The sequence below is a fragment of the Vigna unguiculata genome, chromosome 3 (genome assembly GCF_037176805.1).
Source record: "Vigna unguiculata cultivar grain cowpea cultivar isolate G323 ecotype 2 chromosome 3, ASM3717680v1, whole genome shotgun sequence".
In the NCBI taxonomy this organism is placed as follows: Eukaryota; Viridiplantae; Streptophyta; class Magnoliopsida; order Fabales; family Fabaceae; genus Vigna; species Vigna unguiculata.
This window is the reverse complement of record NC_140794.1, coordinates 26,024,230-26,044,227: the sequence shown is the minus strand read 5'-3', so window position 1 is coordinate 26,044,227 and position 19,998 is coordinate 26,024,230. Positions and strand designations below refer to the sequence as shown.

General features: G+C 35.7%; 1 protein-coding gene and 1 long non-coding RNA gene across 2 annotated transcripts; one reads left to right on the top strand and one right to left on the bottom strand.

The window, feature by feature from the left end:
- Window positions 1-5,455: 5,455 nt before the first annotated feature.
- Window positions 5,456-6,667, bottom strand: LOC114175217 (uncharacterized). The gene has a single exon (XM_085670317.1). It carries the CDS (start codon window positions 6,665-6,667, stop codon window positions 5,456-5,458), a length of 1,212 nt encoding a protein of 403 aa, XP_085526443.1.
- A 4,520-nt stretch (window positions 6,668-11,187) lies between these two features.
- On the top strand, window positions 11,188-14,974 carry LOC114176044 (uncharacterized). Its single transcript, XR_003602959.2, has 2 exons — window positions 11,188-12,361; window positions 12,485-14,974. It is a non-coding gene; the product is annotated as an uncharacterized LOC114176044 (long non-coding RNA).
- The last annotated feature ends 5,024 nt before the right edge of the window (window positions 14,975-19,998 follow it).

Below are 19,998 nucleotides of genomic sequence, written 5' to 3'. Positions count from 1 at the left end.
GTGTATATTCTTCTTTATTTTTGTATTTGGAATAATTGCCAGGTGTGGGTTTAGGTATACATTGTGTTCTCCCTTCACACACACACATTTCATTCATTACATGAGTGGGGCTCTATACCCGGGTCTGAGTTGCTTAGAATTATAGGGGATTGTGTAGCAGTGTCACAGTGGATGTACTTCCCAAGTGGTCATTGTGAGAACCCCAGCTAGAGTTTGTTTGCCTCATTGGTACTCCCACTTCTTGTTGTTTACCAACTATCGTGGGAAATGCCATGAAGTGGGCCATAACTCTAGTGACCTTGATATTTAAGTATTAGGGAACTATCCTTGTGAGCACATATACCCTTAGAACTTTAAGCATCAAACCCATGTTAAATAGAGATACTAAAGGGAGACTATTTGCGTCCTTTACCCTCACCTTTCCTTGTATATAATAATAAATGCATCACAATCACACCATTATTAGTCATAAACATACATTTCATTAACATATCATGTGAATAAGTGCCCTGTGAGGCACAACAAACATGCATTGCATTCCATTTTGTGGTCATTCATGATACGCTATCCAAAGATTCAAACACATAACATGCATCAACATAAATTTAAAAAAAATAAAAAAAATTCACACTACAATAAGTTCAAATTGTTTCCCACTTCTCTTATCACCAAATTCTTGGAATCTTTCTTATGAAAAATGATGAAAAATAATAAAACATTCTTTGGTCAAATCAGTGGATGGAATAAAGAAATAAAATTTTGTTTGTTATCATGTCTTTTGAAGCATCATATAGTCTTGCATACATGAAATTGCTTAAATCTATCTTCCTTTCCATCTCTCTTCCACCATAAACCTTGTTTTCTTTTCCATGGAGAATTATCATAAAGGGGACACATATCTTAAAAAGGATTACCATAAATTCTCTGAACACACAAAAAAACAAAAGGAAGAAAAGTTCTCTAGGCTAACAACTTTGAAGGACAGTTTAGGCAAAAAATAAGACAAAAAAGTGAAAAAAAGGAACAAAACAAGGGACATCCTGTTACATGAACTAAATTATTTTCCTCTGAATTAAATTTTTTGTTCAGAAAAACAACCATGATTTGAAATGATGTGTGACCATGTTTCTTTATCAAAAAAAAAAGAACAAAAGTGGTTATCCTTTGCTACCCAATTTGAGCCTTCCAAAAAATTTCTTTTAAATTACCCTAAACAAGGATCACCCTCCCAGTGAGGGTTGACATAATGTTTGCATTTGTTTCATCTGACTAGTAGTTCACCAATACAAAAATATAAAAAAAAAGAAATATTATTGGTCATATCAAGAAAGATATAAAAAAAAGGTGAACAAAAAGAAGTCAAACAAATTTTGAATGAAACATTATTCAAATATCCTTTTCGAAACAACCCTCACATAACTTTTTGGACCTTTACTAATATTTACTTCCATACCCCTGGCCTTAGCCACGATACAAGCCTAATAAAGTCCACACAGATCAAAGATTGATTGTTGTCTTTCGAAGGTTTTAATTTAGAGAAAAATTTTAATTTGCTAACAGGTTTGTTCAAAAAAAAATTATATGAAAAAAGGATGAAAAGTGTGTTCAGAGATTTTCTTTTAAACACCGAGGCAGTTTATGTTTGGTTGACATGTTTTCAAAGCTCCAAAATCAACATAGACAATCAAGCAATCTGGTTAAATTTGGTTGTCCCATTTCAATTCATTCTTCATGAAATTCCATTTTTGCTCATACAGTATCCTCCACTCTAAGCTTAAATCTTGACCAACCTTACATAGCCCATCTTTATCAATCCCAAACCCAAATTGGGGCAGTCATTTTGTTTGTGATTCATATATTCCCATCATTCATTTTGAATTGGGGCATTTATTTACATTGAAGATTGTGATCACATTAGGGGCAACTTGTGAAGACCCTATCATATTTCCACCTCCTCAACTAGGAAAAACCAAACACGCTTTTGCACCATAAGACCATCCTAGGCTCTCATACTAGGGGCCAATTTTTGAAGTCCCCATCATTTTCTTCATACCATCAGTAACTGGGGAAAGCCCAAACACATTTTGTGCCCTGAGACCAATTCAAATTGGGGCAACTCCCTAGTTAATCTTCATCACCTCATCCAAACCTTTTCAAACCCTTGGAAATTTCATGCATGTCATTGAAATAGTATTTCAAAAGAAATGATTAAAAAAATGATTCGTTAGTAGCTGACTAGATCAAAGAAATGGTTTGGAAAAGTAAAAAAATCAAAGTAGAATGATTCTATGAATTAGAAATAACAATGAAATGGGAATCAATTCGAATTTATTTTCAAAAAAATGCAAAAGAAAAATTCATACATCATACTAAGTTATGCATACATGAGTAATTCATCTTTTTGAATAAAGCAAATTTCACCCATCCATCCATGCATCCATGCATGCATCATCATCTAGGTTTAAAAAGAAAATCATAGCATGTCATACATCATCAATGATTCATAACGTGTGCATATGCATAACTCCTCCAACATTTCTTAGATTTATGAAAAAATGAAAAAATGAAAAAAAAAGCAAATTCCACTCATGCATCCATGCATCCATGCAAGCATATCATATAGTTTCAAAAAGTAAATCATAACATTTCATGCATCATCAAATCATGCATCATACTCCACAAAATCATTGAAAATCATTTCAAAAAAAGGAAAAAGTCAGCAATGATATTTTTTGTTTAAGTCTAAGAAATGTTAGGCATTCACTTGGTGTTTGTCGACAATTCAAAAGAAAAATTTAGGTTCTCCTTTTATACATCAAGACCCTCTGCAAGGCAATGGTCATTGATTCCTTTGTCACATCGAGGCCCTTTGCGAGGCAATGGTCATCGATCTCTTTACATCAAGACCCTCTGCGAGGCAATGGTCAATGATTTCATATGTCACATCGAGGCGCTCTGCGAGGCAATGGTCATCGATCTCCTTACATCAAGACCCTCTGCGAAGTAATGGTTATTGATTTCTTATGTCACATCGAGGCCCTCTACGAGGCAATGGTCATCGATCTTTTTACATCAAGACCCTCTACGAGGCAATGGTCATCGATTTCTTTACATCAAGACCCTCTACACGGCAATGGTCATTGATTTCTTTGTCAGATTGGGACCCTCTACGTGGTAATGGTCACCGAATCTTTAGATAGAGACCCTCTCCTCATGATTGGTCTAATCTCTTTTTCAAAAAGTCAAAGTTACAAAAAGATTTTTTTTAAGATTGGGCCCTCTACATGGTTATGGTCGCCCAATCCTTTGGATCTAGACCCTCTCCTCGGGATTAGTCTAATTTGGTTTTTTCAAAAAAATTAAAAAAAAATAAAATAAAAAGAATTAGTGTGTCAAATCGAGACCCTCTACTTGGTATGGTCAAGTCTGTCTTCAAATTTGTCTTCTTTTGAAACCTGAACGAAATTAGTGTTTTTATCTTTACTTATCTTTTATTACGATAATATGAAAAAGTCAAATTTTAATTTTATCTAATAAAATCTAAGTAAAGAGGGGCAGTTGTCAACACCCAATTTCGTCCGGGTGAATAAATTTATTTTCATAAAATAAAAATAAAAGTAAAAAATAAGGTGAAACAAAATTTTCTTCAAATATTTTCAAACTTTAATTTTAGAAAATAAAAAAAGAAAAAAAACGGAGGAAGAACCCAATTTGTTATTAATTATCGCAGTCCTTCTCATGAGCCCAACAACTCAACCTGCTTTCTACCCTTAGTTCCTGAAAGAGAAATTAGTGATATGATTCTAATAATTAGAAGAAATATTTCTTCAAATGGTTATAATCAATATTACTAATTGGGATTGATTTTGTGCTCTGATTTGTTAATGGTTAGAATCAATATTACTAATTGGGATTGATTTTGTGCTCTGATTTACTATGATTTGATTCTCATAATGTGTTGCTATCATTTTTTTCCTTATATTGTTCATTACAATTAAGACTGAGATTGCATTGATATTGCAAGGTGTGAGTCTAAATATGCACTCTGTCATATGAAAAAAAAGAACCGAAAAAAAAGATTCTCTACACTTCTCTAATTCTTTCCCATCACCACTCCCACACACACCTTTTTTATCTCTCTTTCAAAAAAAAAAATATTGAAGGAGGGAGAAAAAAAAAGAGAAAAAACATTCTCTACACCCTTTCATTACCACCCACATAGACACCTCTCATCTTTATCTCTATTGGAAAAACAAACACAAAAATATTAGAAAAGGAAGCAAAAAAAGAAAAGAAAAGAGAAAAGGTGATGAGATATTGAAATTTTGTAAGGTACGTTACTCTCAATTCTTTCATCTTTTGATTTAGTTTTTTTAATTTTAATTCTTTTTTTTAAGCATAAAAATATTTTTCCTCCTTTCTTTAGGGTCTGCACGACCGCTCGCGTCGCTTGATATCCAATTTAGACTTTTGTTTTTTTAAACAATATATACAGATGATGTAAAAAAATACCTTTCTTTGTTTTCTCTTTTATATCTATTTGGTTGCTCACGTTGTAATGACATCTACAACTACTCTAAAATAATTTTAAAAAATATTAAAAATTTATAAATGATTAAAAAAAATAAAAGATAAGAAAAAAAGAATTTATTTAAAGTGTCTGTCCGGCCGCTTGCGTCGCGTGACACCAATTTTAAAATAATACTAAAATTTAAATAAAAAGGTTTTCAAAATTATAAAACAAAATAAATCATTTTGCAAATAGTTTTCCAAATAGTTTTTCATAAAGAACTACGTAACCCTGATTTTCCGTTGTAAATGGAGATACGTAGGAGCAAGGATTAATCCTTGTCGAGCCTAAAAAATAAAAAAAATTATTTTTGTTTCTTTTGTACATCCTTTTATATATCCTTTTATATTATTTTTTGGGAAAATAAATATTTTGAAAAACCACATAATGTTTGCACATTTAATTAAAGGTACCGTATTAGGACGGGCGTTGTGGGATGTTAATACCTTCCCCACGCATAACCGACTCCCGAACCCAAAATCTGGTTTTTCGCAGACCTTGTCTTATCTTTTTGATTTTTCCATAGTTTTCCAGAATAAACTATGGTGGCGACTCCATACTTTGTATTTTTTCAAATTTAATTTTTTGGTTCGCTGTCTCGTCGCGATTTCGGTTGCGACAGATTTCATTATGGATTTTTCTTTTGTAACGTTTATTTTGGAGGAATTGGTTTTGTAATAACTGAATATTACGGTTTTAATTACTACTTATGCGACATTTGAAGATTTAATTTTTCTGCATTTTTGGGAAATTGTGAAAATAAATGTGATGTTTTATAAATCTTATTTCTTAAAATTCCGGCTAGGACGTTACAGAAATGATGACGGGCAGTTTGTCCTCCTTCTCCAAGTATACATACTTGAGGTTGTTTGGCAAGGGTTTAAACTATGGAGTGTTGGATGCTGGCTGAATATCAGGAACCCGAGGGGAGGGAGAAATGGGTTTCACAGCCTGTACCTCAACATAATAATTAGATGCAAATGTACTTCCTGTAACATGGTTAGTGCAATTTGATTGTATAACATCAAAGTCAATAGGTACAACACCCAGAGAGTCAAACTCAGCAGATTCAACATTATTCACATCATATCCAGGATGAGAATCAAATAAGTCAGACAAAGATGAATATTTTAATGCATGCAAAGAGTGAAAATGAGAAATATGTCCATCAATAGCATGATCAACGATATCAACGTGAAAAACATAATGATCCTCAGAAGGATGTTTCATGGCATCCAAAATATTAAAACGCACGAAAATGTCATCAAACTCTATGGATAAAGTGCCAGCATGGACATCAATCTTGGTTCGGGCTGTCTTTAAAAATAGTCTTCCTAAAATGAGTGGGGTAGAACCACGGGAAAATCTCTCTTGCATATCAAGAATGTAAAAATCAGCAGGAAATATCAGTTCACCAACCTGAACCAAGACATCCTCAATGAAACCAATAGGGTGGGCAACACTTCTATTTGCCAATTGAATTACCACACCCGTTGGTTGCAATGGTCCAAGAGACAGAGAATTGAAAATAGACAGAGGCATGACATTAATCGAAGCACCCAGATCAAGCATAGCATTCTCAAACTTATTATTACCAATAATGTAGGGAACAAAGAATGTACCTGGATCTTTACACTTTTCAGGGATTTGAGGAACAAATTTACCTATCAGTGCAGATACGCTTCTCCCCATGCTGATCCTCCCATTTCCTTTCAGCCTCCTCTTGTGCGTGTCCAGTTCCTTCAAGAACTTTGCATATCTGGGAATCTGCTTGATGGCGTCCAAAAGAGGTATGTTCACCTCCACCTTCCTGAATGTTTCTAGGATCTCCTTGTCAACCTCTTCCATCTTCTTGGTTGGAATAGCTCTCGGAGGGAAGGGAAGAGGTATGGAAGGTACAACAGAAGTAGAAGGTATAATACGCGAAGGTATAACAGATGTGGAAGGATGGGCTACATGAGCATCATCATGCTTTCTCTGATGTGTAGCACCAGGGTCAACTTCCTTTTGAGGTGTAGGCTCAAAAGTGGGAAGAATTGAAATGTTCTTCCCAGATCTCAATGTGATGGCACTCACATTTCTCGGGTTCTCCACCATTTGTGATGGCAACTTATCAGAATTTTGAGCCTGTGCTTGATTAAGTTAGGTAGCCATCTGCCCCATTTGATTTGTCAAAGTCTGGATTGAGTCTCTAGTCTCCTGTTGGAATTACATATTCTGTAGTGTCATCATTCTGACCAACTCTTCCAATGAAGTAAAAGAGGAAGGTGCCTATGTAACAAGAGCTGGTGTGGGTACAAGTGGAATATGGGCAACTTGTATAGGCGCAACTCTTTGTTGAGGAGGTGGCTGCGTGTTTTGAAACTGTTGGTTTTGCTACTGTTGGTTGCCTTGGTTTCCCCATCTCAGATTAGGGTGATTCCTCAATCCTGGATTGTATCTATTTGTTGACAAATCATGGTTTTGTTGCTAGTGTTGCGGCCTATTGTTGTTGAAAATATTAGTTGTATACGCTTGAGGAGTATCCACTGGTATAGAAGAAGAAGAAGCAACATCAGCCTGTTGTTGCAATGCTGGGCAAGAGTCTGTAAAATGATCAACAGATGTACAAAGGCCAGAAACTCTTGCAGCTGGAGCTCTCTGATTGGAAGCAAGTTGGTTAACCAGTGTGGTAAGAGCATCAAACTTACTCTCCAACTTCTTGGTGTATTTGGCTACCCCTATATCATGAACTCCTCTAGCAACTATGGCATCACTCCTTGTGCCAAATTGTTGAGAATTGGAAGCCATGTTCTCAATTAGTTGCCTAGCTGCAGTTGGAGTTATGTTACCAAGAGTGCCACCACTTACGGCATCAATCATGTTTCTATCCATGTGGTGCAGGCCTTCATAAAAATACTGTAGAAGGAGGTGTTCAGAGATTTGATGGTGGGGCAGCTTGAACAAAGATTCTTGAACCTCTCCCAGTACTCATAGAGGTTCTCCCCAGATTGGTGCTTAATGCTGGAAATTTCCTTCCTTATGGCTGTTGTCCATGAAGCTGGGAAGAATTTGGCAAGGAACAATCTCTTCAGGTCATCCCAGCTTGTGATGGACCTAGGTGCAAGGTAGTACAACCAGTCTTTTACATTGCCCTCCAAGGAATGAGGAAAGGCCTTCAAGTAAACATGGTGTTCTTGGACATCTGTCAGTTTCATGGTGGAACACACGACATGAAACTGCTTCAAGTGTTTGCACGGGTCCTCACCTGCAAGGCCATGAAACTTTGGCAACAAGTGTATTAATCCAGTTTTTAACACATACAGAACTTTCTCCTCAGGATATTGAATCATAGAATGTCATAAGTGAACTCTGGTGCAGTGAGCTCACTCATGGTCCTCTCATGAAGTGGAGGGGGTTCAGCCATATTATCAGTATAAAATTCAGAATGATCAGAATAAACAGTATGCTTAAAATGCAAAGAATGAGAAGTATCAAGAGTATGAAGAGAATCAAAGGAATGAGGAAAAGTCATAGTATTATCAACATGTAAAGATGGATTCCTAATATGCCTACGTGCTCTGTGGAAGGTCCTATCAATCTCAGGGTCAATGGGTCGTAATTCACTTGGGTTTCCCCTAGTCATGCACCAAAATACATTAATTCTAATGGTATTGGCATAACATAGGGTATAACTACAAGTATACTCAAAAGAACTCCAAATGACTTGAAAATTGGTAGGATTGTCCTTTGAGTGCTCAAACAGTACCACAAAAAAAATCAGCTCAGAACTCAAAGTGCAAGTATTTTTAAAATTTTTTCAAAAGTGGAAAAATGAAGAAAAATCACAAAAAAAATTGCTGAAATATAAAAAATGGCATTTTATGGAGAATCTAAGTTTGATAACCGGCATAGTGGGTTCCAACAAGGTAGGAAATTAAATTCCACCCCAAATGCATATAAAATAATCTTGATTCTGATAACCAGAGCAAAAGTTATGGTCCTTTGAAGTTTCACTAAAAATCAGTCCAAATTTTTTTTGAATTTCTCGAATCAGACCATACCAACTGCTCTAGCTATTTTTCCCATCAAGTTCAATGTCTTAGAAGTGGGGGAAAAAATTCAAGTCAAAACAAGCACCGTATCTACCAGAACAAAAATCCACAAGTTAAATGCCAGAATCAGACACTATTCATGCGCGTCGCGACACTATTTACTCTACTACACAGACAACACACACACTACACGAAAACACACAGAAACACTACCACAATCAACATATACCAACTCAACCACATTTGAACTACACACACACTAAAACACCAACACACAAACACAAACACACTGAAAATTTTACTTTGAACAAAACTATTGGTCCCTGGCAACGGCACCAAATTTGATAGAGGTCGTACCCCACCAAATTAAAACACTTAAAATGCAGTATGTGATAGTTGAACCAAGTCGCCTCTCAACGACCAATGTTCTTGTTCAAAGCTTCAATTTCCAGATTCAAACACAAAAGGGGGGGATAGGGGTTTGGCATATCCATAACACAACAATAAAACGTAATTGTAATTTTTTTGATTAAATAACCTCAAAGATAGCAGTGATTCCTTGCTTCGAATGAAATTTCACCCATCACAGATTACAAAACTGTCATTATTAGCTTATCAATTCGTTGTTAAACAATTAAGCGGAGGTTAACCACGAATTCAACATGCAATTAAGCAATGCAAGCGTTCATGAATTTTGTCAAAGTTCATTAAGCATGAAAATTAACTAAAAACGAGTTTCCCACTCTAAAAATTAAGCAAATTCAGATTGGATTCTTCAATAAAACGAACACACAAATCCATAATGGAGAAACAACAAAATCCACCGAACAAAACATTAATCTCAAGGTTTCATTTCATTCTTTGCAAGGAATCAATGCATTCAAAAATTAGTTGCCTATAGAATTAGAGTTAAGGTTCAACATAAATTCAAATTCAACTATTCAAATGAGTTCAAATTGGTGCTAAAAGCTTAAAATGGTGCAGCAAACGAAAATGAACAAGGAATAACAGAGGAACAGCGAAAACAACCAACAAAACTTTAAATGCTTCAATATAAATGTTACCCAAGGTGCAGAAAACGTGAATAAAAGCAATAGGTGTTGTCCAAGACTCATAAAATGTGAAAAACGAATGGAAAATGTGAAAAATCAGCTTGTGCCTCCATGGGTCACCTTCCAAAGCTTGAAAAAACTAAAATGGAGAATGGGGAAGATGATGGTATAGTTGCATGAAGGAGAAAACCCTAAAAAACGTGGTCACATCAAATCTACCACTCGTATTTACAAAATTGCCACTTTGCCACTTAGAATTACAAAAATATCACTACTAGGCCTAAAATGTTGGCCCATTCACTCAGATGACGTGGAAATGATGCGACAACTCTCTTCAACTGAATATTGATGTCCAAGCTCCAAAATTGCTTTACCCAAATACCTAAAAATAATTAAAAACGAAAATTAGGCCAAATAATGTGAAATTAACCCAAATTCGGAACAATGGCCCAATAAAACCCAACAGATGAAAACACACTAAAGATGAAGAATTAAGCACTGAACAACTGTCAAATGGGTACACAGAGGCTAGCGGAATGGAGGAAAATAATGACTCATCAAGGTCCTCTACGAGGCAATGATAATCAATTTTCAGTATATGAAGACCCTCTTTGATGGAATGGTAATTGATTTTCTTATGTTCATATCGAGGTCGTCTGCGAGGCAATAGTCATCAATTTTTAGTATATCAAGACCATATCTAATGGAATGGTCATTGATTTTTCTATGTTCATATCGAAGTCCTCTCCAATGGAATGATTATCGATTTTGTTTTATTTTCTTTCCAGTTTGAAGTTTTTTGGATCATGAACTTCTTTGTGAAATTGGTTATCGAATTCACTTTATTTAGTTGTTCTTGTTAATTGTCGTTTCTTTGGTTTCTTTTTTAGACCCCAGACAGAATTAATGTTTCTATCTTTACTTATCTTTCATTGTGATAATATGAACATGTCAAATTTTCACATTATATGATAAGATCTAAGTAAAGATGGGTAGCTGTAAACATCTATTTGGTCTAGATAAATAAAATGTGTCTCTTGAAAAGTTGTTGGTTAAGTTTTGAAGGTAGAGAGATAAAATAAAATTTAAAAACAAAAAAGATGGTACTAATAATATTAAAAAAATGACAATTAATATACAATTAAAAAAATATAATTGTTTAAAAAATAAAAATAAATAACTTTGAATGTTTTCACCTCCTTTATTTTCTATCTCGTGGTTTTTTTTAAGAAGTGATAGTTCAACAAATTTTTTTCTAACAAACTTTGACAAATTACCAATTAAGTGAAAAAGTATTATTTTATTATTTTATTTTGGTTAAAAAATAAAATATAATCTATTTTAATTCTATTTATAGTAACTTTTGTCAACTTTATCAATTTCTTTTTGTCAAAATATAGTTTTCCTTTTGATAATTAATTTATTTTTTTACCCCATATCTATTTTAATTCTAATTAATTTATTTTTTCATCCCTTGTTTTTAGTTTGTGCAGCCCTTGTCAGTAATACCCTATTGTTTCCCTTTCTCACACCGCCGTTTTTTTTTTATACCATCCCAAAACAAATATAAAAATATAAAAATAATAAGAATAAAATTTGTTCAAAATGAGGCCGGAACAGTTGGCATATAGATATTCAGTTTGGTAACTGCTATTGGAGTGGGAGAGGAGAGCACGTTAATATTAGGGGGAGAACTGCCATTTGTGAGGGGTTCTCATTTTCTCTCTGTAAACAGATAGACAAAAAACTCACACAAATATTTTCAAGGAGGATTGAAATTGTCTCATAGTTCTAGTTTTTTTTTAAGAACCTAGAATTGTAGCAAAGCGGAAAACCAAAAGGATAGCCAACAGCATCTAGAGTCAGAAACCAGAGGACAACAGTGATAGAAAAGACAAAACTGAGGCATAACATAAACAGGTACGCAATTTCTATCTATGGGAAATATGAATTTCATGAGAAAAGTAGAATATTCTGAATTCATATGAAGTAATTAATAAGCCATTAAAAACAAAGACAGTAGAAATAGAAAGGCTGGGTTTAAAGAAATTGAAATGGAGAAGAATTAGGGGAGACCGCCGGTGAACAGAATAGCGATGGTGGTTTTTTTTTTTTTGTTTTTTTTAGTATTTACAACGATGATGCTTTCGTTCGTCTCCGGTGAGACTGTGGTATTTTTGATCGATGGTTTTTATTCCTCTGCTTGTGCGTTTGAGAGGAGAACACGTGAAGCCCTAGTGTGAAACTGAAAAAGGGAGAGGAAGTAGTTGCCAGTGCCGCCGCAGCCGCAGGTGGTGATGCGACGAGGGTGGCCGGCGCCGTCTGTGGCAACGTAGGCGGTCTTGTGGTCTTGTGAACGTCAGCCTGCAATGTAATGGTGAAGGAGAAAAGATGGAACCCTAACACTAGAAGAAGAGCGGCGCTGACGGCGAGGGTTCCGGCTGCGAGAATGGTGACGCCGCTGTTGGCCAAACGGAGGAGATGCGAACATAAGGCCATGCCGTGGTGCTCCGCGCGACTGAGGGATGCGAGCAGGAGAACAGCATCGCCGCTGTTGGTGATGATGCGACGGACCTCCGATGCCGATCGACGCCGTCGCCGGCGGCCCTGGCAGTGAGTGACACGTTGATGTTCCTGGTTAGCAGCGTGAGGTGGAAGATCAAGTTGGTGAAATTTTTTTACGGTACTCTTTGAAAAAGTTGAAGGTAGCTTCTCCGTCCACCTCCGATAATTTATCCTGTACCACCAAAATTCTTTTTAATTCCAATTTTATCTTAAAGTAAAAAGTAAATATTAAACCTTAAATTTTTTTTCTTTATACTTTCCAGCAGTCCACCTCCTCCACCTACCCTGATCAAATGCATGCTTTAGGATTGGAAGAAAGGACCACTAAAATATTGACTTTTGGGGTCCCAAAAGAGGGATAAGACCCAAAGAGAAAAGTTAACCCTTCAAGCTAAAAAGAAGAAAAAAAAAACTATGATTATGGTTCTGTGTGTGAGTGACAGTGGGATTGGTGAGTATCCTAGGCACGCAGGCAAAGTCTTAGAACAAAGGAATCATTTTAAGACAAACAAAACCAAATAATTTAGCATGTTATTATGGCTCATTCACTAGCTCAGTGTCTTTTTGTAGTGTGATCAAACGTTCTTTTCTTTTGTTCGGGTAACATGTCAGAACTTTTTCTTCTTCCATATCTTAATTGTGATGGATCTTGCGAGAAAATTGGAGAGCTATTTGGTGTTTCATGAGAAAATATGAAACTCAAGAACAACATTGAGAATAAATTTCACTTCTTTCTTGATATGGCTTTTCCTTATGCCATTTTAACTACCCTTATCACCTTGATTTGTTTAACTTGGTGCTTCTGCTGATGATGCCAATAAGCCATAGCAATCCCTTTGTTTCCAGCTGAAACAAGGATAATAGTTCTTGACCCATTTAGCTGAAATTCTTCAACTATTTCCGTTGAAGAGAATGCTCAAAGCCTCTCTGCAGATAATACCAGAAAAATTATGATATCACTTTTACATGAAAAATATGCATACTTTTGTTCTGTACATCTCAAACAAGTGCAACTTAAATACAGAGAGCCATAGCAAAATTGACAGAGAAGTAAAAACTGGTGTCACTTTAGACCCAACAGGGTTCGTGGTGTTTCATGCTATGTGAAGACCGCTGAAGAAGATGTCATTGGCCTCAACGAGTTTTGGATCTTTGCATGCCAACCCGTTCACCAACACTGCCATAATATTCATCAAAAACCATGGTGAACATAAACTTTAAAGTAATATTATTACATCTAACTATCATAAAAGAAAATAATCATAAAAAAATAACTTTTGTATCTGCTATATATACCTTTCTCTTGTGGGTCTGCCACACAGAAATCTTGGAATGTACTGGTAGCAGCTGCTAGAATAACTGAAAGTGAAAGAGCCAAAACTGTCAGAAAAAATGAGGGAATAGCCATTTGAGAATAGCACAAAAGCACTATACTCGTCGAGCTCCACTTTGACGGCGAGGAGTGGTTGGTGCTGCTCCGGGTAACCGCGACGCGAAGAAAGGAGGGGGAGGCGAGCAGCGTTGCCACGACGTGAAGAAAGGAGGGGCAGAAGCTAACACCACTAAGAGTGATAAGTGGCGGTGAAGGAATTGCACCTATGGCTCAACCTCAATTTCACAAAATTGAGAAACGGATCTCAAGATCCGTTTTAGCTTCTTTATTTTTTAGTTTTTTCTTTAAACGGATTTTGCAGATCCGTTTCACAAAAACCAAAAACGGATTTCAATTTTCGTTTTGTTGTTTTGTTGTTTTTAATGAGTGTGTGTTTTCACTGAAATGGATGTTGAAATCCGTTTCAGAGAAGTGTGAAACGAATCTTAAAATCCGTTTCATTAAATTTTCAAAAATATTTAGTGAAACGGATGTCGAAATCCGTTTCACACTTCTCTGAAACGGTTTTGGACATCCGTTTGGTAAAAAAAGCCATATAAAACAGAAACGGATGCTGAAATCCGTTTCAGAGAAGTATGAAACGGATCTCAAAATCTGTTTCATTAAAAAATTTAATGAAACGAATTTTGAAATCCGTTTCATACTTCTCTGAAACAGATTTCAACATCCGTTTCATTAAAAAACCCAGAAAATGAATAAATCTGTTTCGCATTGTATTGAACATCAGTCATCATCACAAAATGAAATATAACTCCATACAACAGAGAAAGATTCCAAAAGACCATTAATAAAAAACGAATACTAATCTGGAACGTGCAAAGAACGAGGAAAGCTTTAAAAAATTTGAACCATGTGTGGATGACCTTGGAGAGTTTGGAGCACCTGAAGCAGGACCCAGTTCACACAGAATGAAACCAAGGACCACTACCACTGCAAAAGAACTTTCAAATGAAAATGAAAGAGAGAAAGTTGGGACCACTGCTCTGAGAATAATAATGAGACCGGAGGAAGGAGAAGAAAGAACGAAGGAAGAAGAAAGAGAACAGAGGTATGAGAAATACATGAATTGGAGGTGCAGCACCCCGTAAATACCAATCAGCCAGAGTAAATTTAGTTTAATTATCTCAACCACCGAGACAGGTAAAAGATTATTTAGGGTCAATTATGTCATTTTTGGAGGTACTGAAGAATCTTTGGGGGTGCAGGGAGAAGCCCCCAAAGTTGAATTATTTGGTTTTGAGTTTTGGACTGATACAATATTTTCTTCGTGCACCCCCATAATTTAGTTTTCATAGGTGTAATTGTGTGATTTATTGTACTCCCCAATAGCTCCGTACATCTTACATTTAATTTTATTATATTTTTTTACTTGTGATTCAATATTTTCAGTCACGTCATTTTATAAAATAATATAAATATTTAAATTGAGATAAAAGATTAAATAGTTTTCAAAAATAATAAAAGTAAAAATAAATTAAATTAATTTTTTTTATTTTTTTTAGTGTCTATTCGATTGTTCACGTCGCATGATACTTTTTTTTAAAAATGTAAAAAATATAATAAATAAAATATATAAAGACATTTGGTGTTTATTTGACTACTCAATTTGTATGACATCTTCTAAGTATTAAATATAAAGACTTTTGGTGTCTACTTGATTACTACTCGTGTCGCATGACATCTATTTTTTAAAAGTGTAAAAGACTTTTTTATGTCTACTTGACCACTTGCTTCGCATGACATTCATTTTCAAAAACATAAAAATTAAATCAAATCAATATTCCAAGCTTTTAATTCAAGTTTGTTGTGTTATAGTTTATCCACTTGATATGATCATATATTATATGTTAGAAGAGGAAAGGGCAGGTAGGAAAGATGCATAATAGTGAGTCTATTGATGGGTGAAAAGTGAGTAGTTGTTGCTTAAGTATATATACACTTTGTATTGTATAGATTCTACTAATGTATGGAATTTTATTCATATAGAAAAGTTCAAACCATGATGGTGGATTATATATGAAAATTAAATATTTATAAGTCTAATTATGCTTAATTCTTAATTGTAATACGATACCATCCTAATCAGAAAGATGATGATCTTTTTTGAATTTGAATATCTTGTAAAGAACAATTAAAATAAAAGTAACGAACGCAGAAAAGGACAGAGATGGAATGTGCCACAATTTAGCACAATGATAGGTAAAGGAAGATTCGCCACAAAGATGTCCTTCTTTGATAAAAACCCAATCAAAAGGGTAGATGCCACAATCGAAGATAAATAAGTTTAGAGGCCACAATCCAATCCATGATTGATAAGTCAAGACGTCATGATCGAGATTGATAAGTCTAAAGAAGGTTTGCCAAAAAGATCTTTGATAAGATCTTAATAATATTAACACCAATAAGAACCTAGTCTTTGATAAGTCGAGGAAGAATTAGTCACAAAAATCCCTATCTTTGATAAAAACCTTGAGGCCTAAGCCAATAACCAATACAATAATCTCTTTTAATGAAATAACTTTATTAATGACTCCAAAAGTGATTAGAATTGTTGTAGACCTTTATTTTTTTGTAGGACTTAAAATAGAGTATTGAAATGACCTAAAAAGTGTCCTAAGAAGAAGACACATACCTTCCTACTACAATAGGGAGCTTATGGATAAACTCCAAAGGCTCCAACAAAAGAACATGAGTGTGGAAGAGTATAGACAAAAAATGGAGCTCTATATGAGAGGAAACCACCATTTCAAGGTTTTTAAGTGGGCTCAATGTTGACATTAGAGATAAAGTGAAATTGTTGCCTCCACCAAGACTTAAATGACTTGGTACAAATTTGCATTAAGGTTAAGCAACAACATTTGAGAAAATGATTGAAAGATAACCACTCAAATTCATATGTCAAGAGAGACTACAAGAGGGAGGGAAAATAAGTGAAAAGAGAGGAACCCTCTAGAAAATTTGAGAAAGAAAAAGAGAAACCCAAGGAGGGATCATCATCATTCATGCGCACAAGTGGGATCAAGTGTTTTAAATGTCAATGTAGAGGTCATATCTCATCACAATGCCCCTATAAGAGGACGATAATCCCAAGGGGTGTTGATGCATATAGTAGTGAAAACGAGAAAGAGAAAAGCACAAGTGAGGATGAGAGTGAGGGAGAAGATTCCTACCCTTGTGAGGGAGATCTCCTCATGATGAGAAGAGTTCTTAAAAATCAACCTAGTCCTCAAGTCCTAACCCAAAGGGAGAACATCTTTCATACAAGATGTAAAGTTTCAAACAAAACATGTTCTCTCATTGTGGATAGTGGCTCATGTTGCAATTGTTGTAGTATTAGGTTAATGGAAAAGTTAGGTCTCACAATCAAACCCCATCCAAAACCTTAAAAACTTCAATGGCTTAATGAAGGAGGGGATTTGAATGTGGACCAACAAGTGGAGGTCAAGCTTTCTATCGGGAACTATGAGGATAAATTTCTTTATGACATAATCCCTATGGAAGCTTGTCACATTTTCTTAGGTAGACCTTGGAAATTTGACAAGAAAACTATGCACAATGGTCTTACTAATGAGATTACTCTCCACCACAAGGAAAAGAAGTTTGTTCTTCATCCCTTAACACTTACCAAAGTGTTTGAGGATCAATTACAAATGAGGAAACTAAGGGATGAAGAGAGAAAGGAAGAGAGCATGCACAAAGAGTTAGGGGAGCAAGCTCCCAACACGTGCATTCATGAAGAGGGGGAAAGTAGCATTCCTCCAAAGGTCACTCAAAAGAAGAAGACTTTGTCTAAGAAAACTTTAAAGAAAACTCTCATATATGAGGCAACCTTCTTACCTCCTCTTTTGTAAAGGAGCACTTTCATGCATATCTTCAAATCTAGAACCCAAGTATCCATCTCCTTTGGAAAAATTTTTGAAAGAATTTAATGATGTGTTCCCTCAAGAAGACCCTAAAGGTCTTTCACCAATTAGGGGCATAGAACATCAAATAGATTTTGGTTTTGGGCCAAGCTTACCAAATAGGCCAGCCTATAGAACAAATCCCAAGAAACCAAGGAGATTGAAACTCAAGTGAAAGATTTGCTAGACAAGGGGTGGGTTCAAAAGAGCTTAAGTCCATGTGTCATGCACGTGTTATTAGTCCCCAAGAAAGATGAAAAATGAAGAATGTGTTGTGATTGTAGGGCTATCAACAACATCACCATTAAGTATAGACACCCAATTCCAAGGCTGGATGACATGTTAGATGAGTTGCATAGGTCCACCATATTTTCCAAGATAGATCTTAAGAGTGGTTATCACCAAATAAGAATGAGAGAAGGTGATGAGTAGAAAACCGCATTTAAGACTAAATTTGGTCTCTATGAGTGGTTAATGATGCCTTTTGGCTTAACTAATGCACCTAACACTTTCATGAGATTAATGAACCATGTCCTTAGGGATTGCATTGGGAAATTTGTGGTTGTGTACTTTGATGACATCCTTGTGTATAACAAGAGTCTTCATGAGCATATAGGATATTTGAAGGTTATTCTCTCCACTTTAAGAGATAATCACCCTTTTGAAAACAAAGAGAAGTGCACATTTTTTGAATATAGTGTTATCTTTTTAGGTTTCATAGTGAACAAGCATGGTGTGCATGTTGATCCCACCAAATTCCAAGCCATTCAAGATTGGCCAACTCTCCAAAATGTAGAAGTTAAGAGTTTTCATGGTATAACATCCTTTTATAGGAGATTTGTCTTTAACTTCTCAAGTATAACTTCACCTCTCAATGAGTTGGTGAAAAAGGATGTAAAATTTGAATGGGGAAAGAGACAAGAGTTGGTTTTTAAGCAACTCAAAGATAAGCTTACCAATGCACCCATTCTAGTTCTCCAAAACTTTACAATGACTTTTGAGATAGAATGTGATGCTGGTGGGGTAGGATATGAGGAGTTTTGTTACAAGCGAGACACCCCATTGCTTATTTCAGTGAAAAACTCAATGGTGCCACTCTTAACTACCCTACCTATGATAAAGAGTTGTATGCTCTAGTGAGGTCTCTTCAAACTTGAGAACACTATCTAGTCTCCAAGGAGTTTGTCATTCATAGTGACCATGAGTCATTTAAGTATTTGAGGGGGCAACACAAGTTGAACAAGAGACATGCAAAGTGGATGGAATATTTGGAACAATACCCTTATGTGATCAAATATATGAAAGGAAAATCAAATGTTGTGGTCGATGCTCTTTCTAGAAGGCACAACCTCTTTTCAAAACTTGGAGCACAAATTCTTGATTTTGATCACAGGGGAGAGATGTATGATCAAGATGATTTCTTTTCCTCCATTTTTGCTAGTTGTCGAAAGAGGGCTCGAGAGGGGTACTATGTGTCCAAGGGGTATTTGTTTAGAGAAAGTAAGTTGTGTGTGCCTCAAGGTTCCCATAGGAAGCTCCTCATCAAGGAGTCACATGAGGGAGGTCTCATGGGCCATTTTGGAGTTGACAAAACTCTAAGCATTCTTCAAGAAAAATTCTATTGGCCCCACATGAGCAAGGAAGTTCAAAGACATTGTCATAAGTGTATTTCATGCTTGCAAGCCAAGGCTAAGACTATGCCTCATGGTTTATACACCTCCTCCCCATTGTTTCATCTTCATGGGAAGACATTAACATGGATTTCATCCTTGGTCTACCCAAGACCCAAAAGGGATTTGACTCTATTTTTTGGTGGTTGTGGATAGGTTTTGCAAGATGGGTCATTTCATACCTTGTCAAAAGGTATATGATGCAAGTTACCTAGCAAAAATCTTCTTTAGAAATGTGGTGAAAATCCATGGTTTGCCTAGTACCATTGTATCCGATAGGGATACCAAGTTCCTTAGCCAATTTTGGAAGACACTTTGGTCTAGGTTAGGAACCAAGCTTCATTTTTCCACCTCTAGTCACCCCTAAACCGATGGGCAAACTGAGGTTGTGAATAGGACTTTAGGAACTATGTTGAGGGCTGTTTTGAAAGGAAACCACAAATCTTGGGATGAGTACATTTCCACATTGAGTTGCATATAATAGGGTGGTTCACAAGACCACCAAAATCTCTCCATTTGAGGTTGTGTATGGCTTCAACCCCCTTACTCCTTTAGACCTCATACCTCTCCAAAATCCTAGTGATTTCATTCATAAGGGGTATCTAGGTCCTAATTTGTGAAGAAAATGCATGAGAAGGTGAAGTCTCAAATACAACATCAAACCGAGCGATACACAAAACCAAATAACAAGGGAAAAAAGGAAGTGATTTTTTAGGAAGGAGATTGGGTATAACTTCATTTGAGCAAAGATAGATTTCCAAAATAAAGGAAGTCAATTTCAATTCTCGTGGTGATGGACTTTTAGAGTGCTT